This window comes from Megalops cyprinoides, chromosome 1 (assembly GCF_013368585.1).
Source record: "Megalops cyprinoides isolate fMegCyp1 chromosome 1, fMegCyp1.pri, whole genome shotgun sequence".
Classification (NCBI taxonomy): domain Eukaryota; kingdom Metazoa; phylum Chordata; class Actinopteri; order Elopiformes; family Megalopidae; genus Megalops; species Megalops cyprinoides.
In genome coordinates, this window is record NC_050583.1 from 1,690,124 (window position 1) to 1,699,907 (window position 9,784).

Sequence of the window (9,784 nt, forward strand, 5' to 3'; positions counted from 1 at the left end):
AATTATTTTTCTCCAGAGGCCTACAGAAAGTGCATTCAGAAGAGGTTTGGCAAGCAGGCGCATAGATGCCGAATCGTTAGTGACACTTAATTCCCAGTACCTATACTGTCAGGTACACACCAGCCAACAGTCGGTCTGATACGCCTCTGCTAGTCAGAGGCTAACATCGCTGCATAGTACGGCAACTGCTTAAACCTCTAAAAGAAGGGTCGACCTGCCTTTGCTGCTGGATGTAGTCCTTTTCTGGAAGGTTTGGATGGTCAACACTCTGTGTCAACACTCCTAACAACCCTTAGCTGGGCACAACAGTGAGATCTACTACAGGCACTGTGTTTGACCATTCAAATAATTCTGTAATAATAATTACCTAATGTACAAATAATAAACAGTGATAATTTTTACTACAACACGGTTCATTGGTTAGCAGACTATGGCTGTCGTAAAGCCAGTTTCGGCCTCTCCTATTGGTTGTAGTTAATCCCAAATTTCCTCAGTAAATATCCAGCTGCATAAATGGATAAAATTAACCCTATGTAAGTCACTCTAGATATGAATATCTGCTAAATGCCAATAATGTCATTTAATAACCTAACACGGACCACAGATATATCTGTGTACCTGCAGTGCTTGTGATGGTCCTACATATGACATTACTCTGGTAAAAGGCCACTGGAGTGTAAAGACCAAGGATGGTATGAGAGAAGTGGAAAGAGTGTGTGTGTGTGTGTGTGTGTGTGTGTGTGTGTGTGTGTGTGTGTGTGTGTGTGTGTGCGTCCGTGTGTGTGTGTGTGTGTGCGTCCGTGTGTGTGTGTGCGTGCGTCTGTGTGTGTGTGTGTGTGTGTGTGTGTGTGTGTGTGTGTGTGTCTGTGTGTGTATGCTGTGAGTGTAAGTATGTAAGTGAATCACAGAGACAGGGATCAGATTGTCTGTGTCAGTGACAGTCTGGTCTCTCTCCCTCTCTGTCCCCTTCATACAGACGCTACAGTGGAAGGCACGGTGTCTCATGCAAGTGACTAGATCCCTTCCAGAAGCCTGTGCTGAGAAGCCGGCTCCTGGTGCTCGGCCTGCTGCCTTAATTATACCCCACTTACAGATTCCATATCTGCTCTGATACAGCCAGCCAGACTGGGGGTGAATATGTTTGGATGTGTGGGTGTGTTTCGGGAGTTTTTTTTTCTCAGCTGCGATTATGAATCAGCTTGACGCAGAGAATTCAGAAGTTGCTTGGAAAGGAAGTGGTGAGAGGATGGAGAAGTCAGTCTGGTGTGTGTGTGTGTGTGTGTGTGTGTGTGTGTGTGTGTGTGTGTGCGTGTGAGTGTGTGTGAATGTGTGTGTGTGTGTGTGTGTGTGTGTGTGTGTGTGTGTGTGCGTTTGTGGTTGATTACAGCACTGCTTTACATAGGCCCTGCAGACTGCAGAGTTCCCGGAAATGCTCCAGGATGTGAATGCATAGAGAAGGAGGCCAGAATGCATCTGCAGTATAGAGTCGGCCGTAATTGCTGGTCCTCGAGAGAACTGGAGCATTCAGCTTCCTCAGTGTAGCTTAGCGTAGCTGTGCTCGGACGCATGGCCGCCACCAGGACTGCAGGCAGACGCAGCTGCTGGGCCTGGTCTGTCCTGCAGGCCTCAGGACACCCCGCTATACAGGGCCGCTGTGCGACCATGTTTGTCACAAGGAATTTCAAAAAACTAAAAAGTCAAATTACATCTAAAATTGTCAAATTTTTTGACAAATAAAATGTCATTTCTTTGAAAATTTCCAAATGGATTCTGAGCAGTCATGAACGTGGTTCAGTTAGCAGAAAGACACACAGCGACCCAGAGAGTGGTCAAGGTGTTGGCTAAAATACTAAACTAAACCCAAACCCCCCCCCCCCCCCCCCCCCAGCTCCACAGTCTGATATTTTTACTCTCTTTTCACTTCCACCAACCAGCCCCAACATCGGTCTCTTGTTACACAAAAAATACCATAAATGTTTTAAATCTACTCTTTACTTCTGAAGATAATGTATGTAAACAAATACAAACCAACACAGCTTTATTTTTTAATAATTCTTTGCTGTTTTATTGAAAAAAACAACAATAAAATAGGACATACAATAATAATAATAACAACAATAATAATAATAATATTAACAATTATATAAAAATCTGTACATTCCATTGTTTTTTCAGTACGATAGGAAGACTTTGATACAAAAGGATATTCGAGAGACAGGACTATTTACAAAGGAGGTACAATGCCGGCGACAGGGAGTTGTGTAACAGTGAGTCTCAATGCACCACTACGTTAAAAAAAAAATTAAATAAAAAAAATCCTATTGGCTCTTTCAAAGCCACAATAATGAGAGGTTACAGTACGTTTGGCTCTTAACCTCATCCCTCGCCCAAATAAAAGGGTTCCCCTAAAGTATAAAGGGTACGACCGAATGTCAAGGTGAAAATGAAGAGGCAGGATGTGGACACAGCGTGGGGGGGTGTAAACCGCTTGCTTTCTGTCTAATGTGTGTGTTTCCCCCAGAGTGAGTTTCATGAAAGCAGAAATCCTACACAGTGGCTGCATCTGACACGGCTCAGAGTGTGTGAGCTTCAGTTTGGGGGGTTGGGAAAGGGTGTAGGGGTGGCTCGCTTTAACGTCCCCTTCGTTTTAAAGAGCTTTGGGTTGACGGCGCTCCCGGGTGCTGGTGTCATCGGAGGCTACAGTCGAGACGAAATGATTGGATATTTATTTAGAGCTAGGGTATGATCACCACCTGTGTGTGAGAGACAGGAAAAAGGGCTTTACTCCACTTTCAGGTGACAACAGAACCGTAACTGTTGCCACGTCGAGGGCCCACAGGTAATGTGTGAGCAACGAGGAAAGAGAAACGAACTTCACCGCCCAGCTGTAGGTACGGCAGGCCCGGTGGGACACACGGAGCGCTTAACGGCCTGACCGTGAAACACACTCCTGTGTGCTGCAGCAGCACTGAGGATGGAGGCTGTGAGCAGGGGAACATGGGAGATTTTGTCGCTATGGGGACCGAGAGAGACGCCGGCTCAGGAGCTGCAGACCTCTGAAACGCTTCCCTACAGTTTTATGTACATTTGGCTTTCAATATGAAAATATTTCAAAATATGTTAATATGTATTTTTGAGTAGGATTTTGTTGCTTATGAAAAACTACTATTTCCATGTGAGAAAAAAAATATAGTTATTTTTGGTTTACTGGTCTTGAAAACCTCATGCCATTCCTACTCATTTAGGAAATGGATGTCTCTTAAAAACTAGTACTCCTTGAGAGACAGTAACACTCTTTGGCTTCTTATTTTTTTTACAATATGCAGCGTAGCAGCACTGTAATTAAACATTCGTTTCCTCGTTTGTTTCTGACCCAGGAAGTCTGATGCAGGTCCTGGTTGGTTCTGAAACCGCTGACTTCCTGCCCTTCGGGAATCTCTCACCCCTAAAACAGGCATGTTTCTGTTCATCTGACCAGCATGTAACAGTCCCTGGGCTGTGAGTGCAGTGGGCGGCAGGATTCGGCAGTCTCATAGGAGCCCCTCTGTGATCGGGCCCATTGTTCTGCCTGGAGAATGCCTCACCTTATCTCAGAGCCAGCGCAGACTTTATTTGTGTACTTGTTCTTATTCAGGCCGAGGGTTCACACTGTGAGAAGGCTGTGAAGCTGGGACAGGAGGACGACGGATTGAGCAGCATACAAAACACACACACACACACACACACACACACACACACACACACACACACACCGCCCTCCCACAATGCTGAGATTCTGTCGCAGCTCAAGAATGTCTGTTTTTAGAAGTACTGAAATCACAGTTACACTTTCGTTCGGATGACTGTGTAGAAGAGTGCTATGAAGGAAGCGTTTCATAAAGAGACACGGATGAAAAACAAACCCGCCCGTGAGGAGACCAGCTCCTCAGCAGAGCGAGTTTGGCCGCTGTACCCCGCACAACTTCCGTGTGACACTGCTACACATGCATAAAGTGAGCTAAATACAACGTGCTATCCCTGCACTGTGCTGCGCGATGCCGTGCTTGCATAGTTTAAATACGTTCCTTTTGTATTTTTCCACTTAAAACAGGTTGAGTTACTCAGCATTGGTGATGAGAGCAGCTGAGAAGCTGTCAGAGGTCTGCTACTGTAGCAGAAGTCTGTGGGTAAAATAGCGTCTAGCTGACTAGGCTAAGCCCGGGGTAAAGTCCTGTCTCTAACCAGGAGTACTCATAAGTCTCAGTTGTGTCGTCTCTGGAAAACTGGTGAAACTGTGGTAACAATTTCTATGAAGGGTCTCGCATTGAAGCTACACTAGAAATTCATAAGCGCTACATAACATGTTCATTAATCTTTCATAAAAATGTACATAGACTGTACATTGTCACCATAAAAGACATGAGCATGATATAATGAATCAGTGTGTCGACACAGCACATCCAATGATAGTCAGTTGGCAGATGGTTTAAGCCTTCATGAATGTTTATGCGGTGCTTATGACAGTGTCATGTGCTGCTTATGAAGGTGTTATGTAACTCTAATGCGAGACATTTCATAGAAAGTTTAACCAAAATTCTCATCTTCATCAGAGCACAGGTTTGCTGTTAGGCTGCCTCTAAACTGCCTTGGGTAAACATTCGATCCCAGACATCTACTAGAAAACTACTTTTGGGTGCGTTGTCCACTGTGGGACCTATTCATGTGCAAAATAGCAAACATGTCTTTGGTTTTCGCTGTGAGAGCAAGAGACGTAAAAGTAAAAAAATATATATGCATCTTCATGACTCTGTGCACTTCACACTTTAAGTGCTGTGACATTTCTGTTCTTGTTCTCGAAAACCTCTCTACCTTAACCGTAAAAACGAAAAAAAAAAAAAAGATTTAGTATTTTCTATAGCAGCATTTAAAAACCATTAAGGCAGAGAAACACAATCTCAGCCCTGTGCCACCAAAGCCATCCTGTTCCTGTTATTCTGCTGGACAGATGAGAGACATGCCTGCGATTTTCAAGTTTTGAAAACCATACCAAGTTTGTCACCTTTAACCCTTCCGTCTGTGGTCACACAGACACACAACTGCTGAGTAAATAAATAGTGTTGCATCAGTTTTTCCCCCTCAGGGCGACCTCTGCTGACCTCTTCTGTCCGTCTGTGCACAAACCTCACAGCGTTGTGCCTGTGCGTCTTTTTTTTTTTTCCTTTTCTCGTTTGTTTTTGTTTTTTTTTAATTTCTCAAAGAACAATCATGAAATCAGTCCTCGATCGACCCCTCTTTTTCACAGCAGTACCGTCAGCGTGAGCCCGCCTGTCCCAGCCTCTGGGCCCGGCTCAGCTCAATGTGCTATTTCAGAGGCTCGGCGCGGTCATATTTCGGACTCTCGTCTCAGCGGCCTGGGTTCTAGAGGCAGAGTGGCTTGGGTGTGCTCGGAATTGGAGGTGGTGTCTGTGTTCCTGACCTCCTGCCCCCCTCCGTTGTCCTCCTCCATCTCTTCCTTGTTGCCGAGCGCCACCTCGTTCTCGTAGCAGAAGGAGTTGGGGCCAGGTGTGATGTACTTCTTCTCGGCCAGGTCCCGGGCGCTGCACAGCGGGGTGCTAGGCACCTCGTAGGTCTTGTGGAAGCGGGAGTAGTCCACTTTGTAGTAGCTCTTTTCCTCGAAGAGGACCGGCTCGAAGCGGTGGCCCCACAGGATCTCGCCGGCCAGGTAGGAGCTGCGGCACTGCGTGGTCATGGCCGTCGCCTCCACCATGCCCTCCAGGATCACCACGATCTCGAAGTCCGACGCCTCCAGCTCCTGCTTGCTCATGTCGTAGAAGGGGCTGTCCTCGTCGATCTCGTGCACAATGGTGATGGGCGACACCAGGAAGATGCGGTCGACGCCGCTGTCGAAGCCCACGTCGATGTCCACCTGGTCCAGCGGGATGAACTCGCCCTCGGCCGTGGTGCGGGACTTGAGGAGCTGCGCGCGGACGTGCGCCTCCACCAGGTGGCTCTTGCGCAGGTTCCCCACCCGCCACATCAGGCACAGCTTGCTGTCGCGCATGGCGACAGTGGCGTTGTGGCTGAACACCAGCGTCTCGTTCCGCTTCTTGGGCTTGGCCATCTTGGCCATGACGGCGCCGATGATGAAGGCGTCGATGATGCAGCCCACGATGCTCTGGAAGACCACCACGAAGACGGCCACGGGGCACTCGTCCGTCACGTAGCGGTAGCCATAGCCGATGGTGGTCTGAGTCTCGATGGAGAAGAGGAAGGCCGCCGTGAAGCTGCTGACATTGGACACGCACTTCTGCTGGCTGCCCTCCAGGTCGCCGTGGAAGATGGCCACCAGCCAGAAGACGCAGCCGAAGAAGAGCCAGGAGAGCAGGAAGGCCAGGCAGAAGATGACAAACATCCAGCGCCAGCGAATGTCCACGCAGGTGGTGAAGATGTCGGCCAGGTAGCGCTGGCCCTTCTCGCTGACGTTGACGAACTGCACGTTGCAGTGGCCGTCCTTCTTGACGAAGCGGCTCTGGGCCTGCGGCCGCGTGTGCACCTTGCCCTTGCCGTTGCCGTACCCGTTGGGCAGGGCCACGGTGGCGAGCTTCATGCCGTCCTCCTCCGATGACACGATGCTGTAGCGGTTGGCCCGCACGCTCCCCATGGCCTCTGGCTGGGGGGGCTGTGCCGCCTCTACTTTGGAGAACAGTCTGAGTTTCTGGAAGAAGCGTTGGAGAAACAGTTTTGAAACGCTCACGGGGACCAACACAAGCAGGAAAATGGAGGGTGAAGAGAAGATGGGGGGGCGTGGCCTTGGGGCTGCACCCGGGGGAAGGAGCGTGGAAGAGGACGAGCTGCTCGCTCACTCCTTATTGGGATCGGTGGACCTCATCAATGGAGTCCGCTGCGAGGGAGAGAGACACGGAGAGCACAGGTGTTAGACTGACAGAGGCCGTTTCAGCCCTTCTCTCTCACAAATACAAGTCTTTTTCCCCAAAGAAGAGCATTTCCAGGTAGATTTTTTTACTTTAAAACACAGTGTTTCTATTAATTTACTGCATTTTGACTTGATGTCTTTTTTGACATTTAGGTTGTCTTACTCTGGTGGGGGAAAAAAAAAAAAAAACATTCTCGTTCTGGTTGCCAGAAAGCGTTAGGTGTTTTTATAGACACTAATGATGACTGTGCTGAATTACAGATCTCGTCTGAATCTCTCCAGCGGGCTTGTAACTACTGCAAGACAAGCAGGGAGCCATTGCGTCTCTTTCAACAGCTCGTACTGAGTGCAAATTTGTAGGGTACGTTAACCCTTTAAGCGCCACGCGCGCATTGAGAAGCACGGACTCTCAGTCCTGGTTCAGGAGAGCAGACGCTGTGACACCTCATTAGTGCGGATGGATGTTTCTTGTTAAACAAAGCTGCGGGCGGAGTGATGGCAGCGGGAGATGCTGCTGGGTGTTCGCAGGGACAGCCTCAGTGAACGCTGCGCAGGGCACCGTTCCCAGGAAAGGAAGCGTTAATCAGAGCGGCCACTTCCTTTTGGAAAAACTTTTTCAGGGGTTTGGCATGGTTAGCTATGATTAACCACAAACAAACAGGAACCAAACCAAACGCAAGCCAAGACAGCTACATACAAATGACGAAAGCTTCTCCATCTGCAGGCTGTTTTAATCCGATATTACCCGAGTAATCAGAGCAAGAGACAGCCTATTAGCAAGTTAACTATTGACTCGGACGGTTGAGCCTGAGAAAACCATTACATGTACCTCTCAGGAAGGAACGCTTCAGTGTGCCAACAATATTTCAGCCTGTTCAGCCACAATAACCCTGTTGCTTAACGAGATTCAGGCTTTCCTGCAACACTAAGAAAGGGCAGAAAGTCATGGGGGCAAGGTTCAGCTTGACGGCCTTTTTGAAAAGTAGATTTGTTTTCATTGGCCCTCGCGGTCTGACAGGATAATTTCAGGTTTGATTGCACCGTACTATTTTTTTTGTTTTGTGTCCGTTACGTCCGTCAGTTCCCGCAGTACCATGAACATCGGCTCTGACGTTAAACTCGGGATCACGGTTATTTCACTGTCACAGCATAATCAGGAATGAGAGGGCACAAATTAACGCATAAAATAATGTGTGCAAACACAATCTTAATAGAAGTATAATCGCATTTAATCTGTTAAAATTGTACAGTGGCACAGGGTGCACATGTATGTGTGTGTGTGTGTGTGTATGTGTATGTGTATGTGTATGTGTGTGTATGTGTGTATGTGTGTGTGTGTGTGTGTGTGTGTATATGTGTGTATGTGTGTGTGTATGTGTGTATGTGTGTGTGTGTGTGTGTGTGTGTGTGTGTATATATGTGTGTATGTGTGTGTGTGTATATATGTGTATGTGTGTGTGAGTGTGTGTGTGTGTGTGTGTGTGTATATGTGTGTATGTGTGTATGTATGTGTGTGTGTGTGTGTGTGTGTGTGTATCCAGCACAGTATGTGAGAATATTTTGGATTTCATCTTATCACACACTGAGATGCTTTGTTCTGGATGCTAAGATGGCAGTGCTGTTCTGCAGGGCTTCCTCCCATTGTAAGGGCCGGGCAGACGGGAGCAGAAGCACTGCCCGGCACGCTGCTAATGTCCGCTCTCACGTGCCACGCTTTACTCCCACCCGGGGAAGATGTGTGAAAAGCGCTGTTTAAATGGCTGCGGCTGGCTGACCCGGGTAGCTGCTCTCTCCACCCTGCCCACCCGTCCCGCTCCTGGTCGTCCCAGGACCTGTGCTGCCCCTCCAACTCGTCACTGTGCCTGAATTCTCCCACAGGCTCCAGGTATCTGAGGTGCGCTTTGCCCCGTTTGAGTGTAGTGATGTCTGTGTGTGGTTGTAGTATCTGAAATGTATTGATTATAGCAAGGAATGGGTTGCAGACCTGTTGCACGTTTTAAACCACACCTTCATCTGGCTTTCATCACATGCAGGCTTCTTCTGATGCAACCGCACATGTAACGCTCTCAATATAGTAAATAAATGTAATAGCTAAAAGCTCTCTCGACCCTCTCTCGACACGGTAAGAATGTGTTTTTGCACGTGAGCGAGAGGTAAGAATGTTTTCATTGTGAAAAAAGTAATGATAAAGTAAATGAGGGCAGTGTTTCAGCAGGGAAGTGTCGAGGCTTGTTGACGAGGCTCGAGCACACTCACCCCCCTCCGGGACCGTGTCTCATCACAACAGCATAATGGCTGTCCCACGAGGGGCCCTGGGGCGCAGCCGAAACGCCCCTCATTAAAACTGCACGGCTCTGCAGGGCCGAGCGCTCGCGCTGTCCTGGCAACCACCGCCACGGGTGCTCTGCATTTATTTATTTATTTATCTATCTGTGTTTCTGAACAGCAGGCCTGAGCAATGTGGCTCCGCTGGACAGTTGCTGGACAGAGTGAAATTTCGCCCCCTCCCACGAATGCAGCGCGGGCTGCAGCTTCGCACAGGCATCCGCGCTGCACCGTTTTGGGGGGGGGGGGGGCACAGCTCGGACACAGCCAGCATGCCTCCTGCAAGGCGACAGGTGACGTCCCTCAGTGACCGGGTCAAACGGTGCTGGAGCACGGGCAGGGCTGAGAGCGGGGGCGAAGCGTGCGGGCTGAAGGGGGGAGGGCGTCGCTCCAGTCTACACCCTCTACACCCTCCACCATAGTGCGTTACAGCCAACGCAGTCTGCAGCTACTGCTACCAGTGCGACACCCACAAGGCCACATTCGGGACCTTAAGCAGGTGTCACCATCACCTTTCTGTGTTTCTCAGGGAGGGAAAACACAGGG

The 9,784-nt window shown here is 48.8% G+C and overlaps 1 protein-coding gene across 1 annotated transcript; it reads right to left on the reverse strand.

The window, feature by feature from the left end:
* Nucleotides 1–5,052: 5,052 nt before the first annotated feature.
* Nucleotides 5,053–6,640, reverse strand: kcnj2a (potassium inwardly rectifying channel subfamily J member 2a). Its single transcript, XM_036527428.1, has one exon. It carries the CDS (start codon nucleotides 6,638–6,640, stop codon nucleotides 5,363–5,365), a length of 1,278 nt encoding a protein of 425 aa, XP_036383321.1. The 3' UTR covers nucleotides 5,053–5,362.
* Between the last annotated feature and the right edge of the window lie 3,144 nt (nucleotides 6,641–9,784).

What these genes read in the sequence shown, in the direction of transcription:
- kcnj2a (XM_036527428.1), bottom strand. Translation starts at nt 6,640, where the DNA reads ATGGGGAGCGTGCGGGCCAACCGCTACAGCATCGTGTCATCGGAGGAG.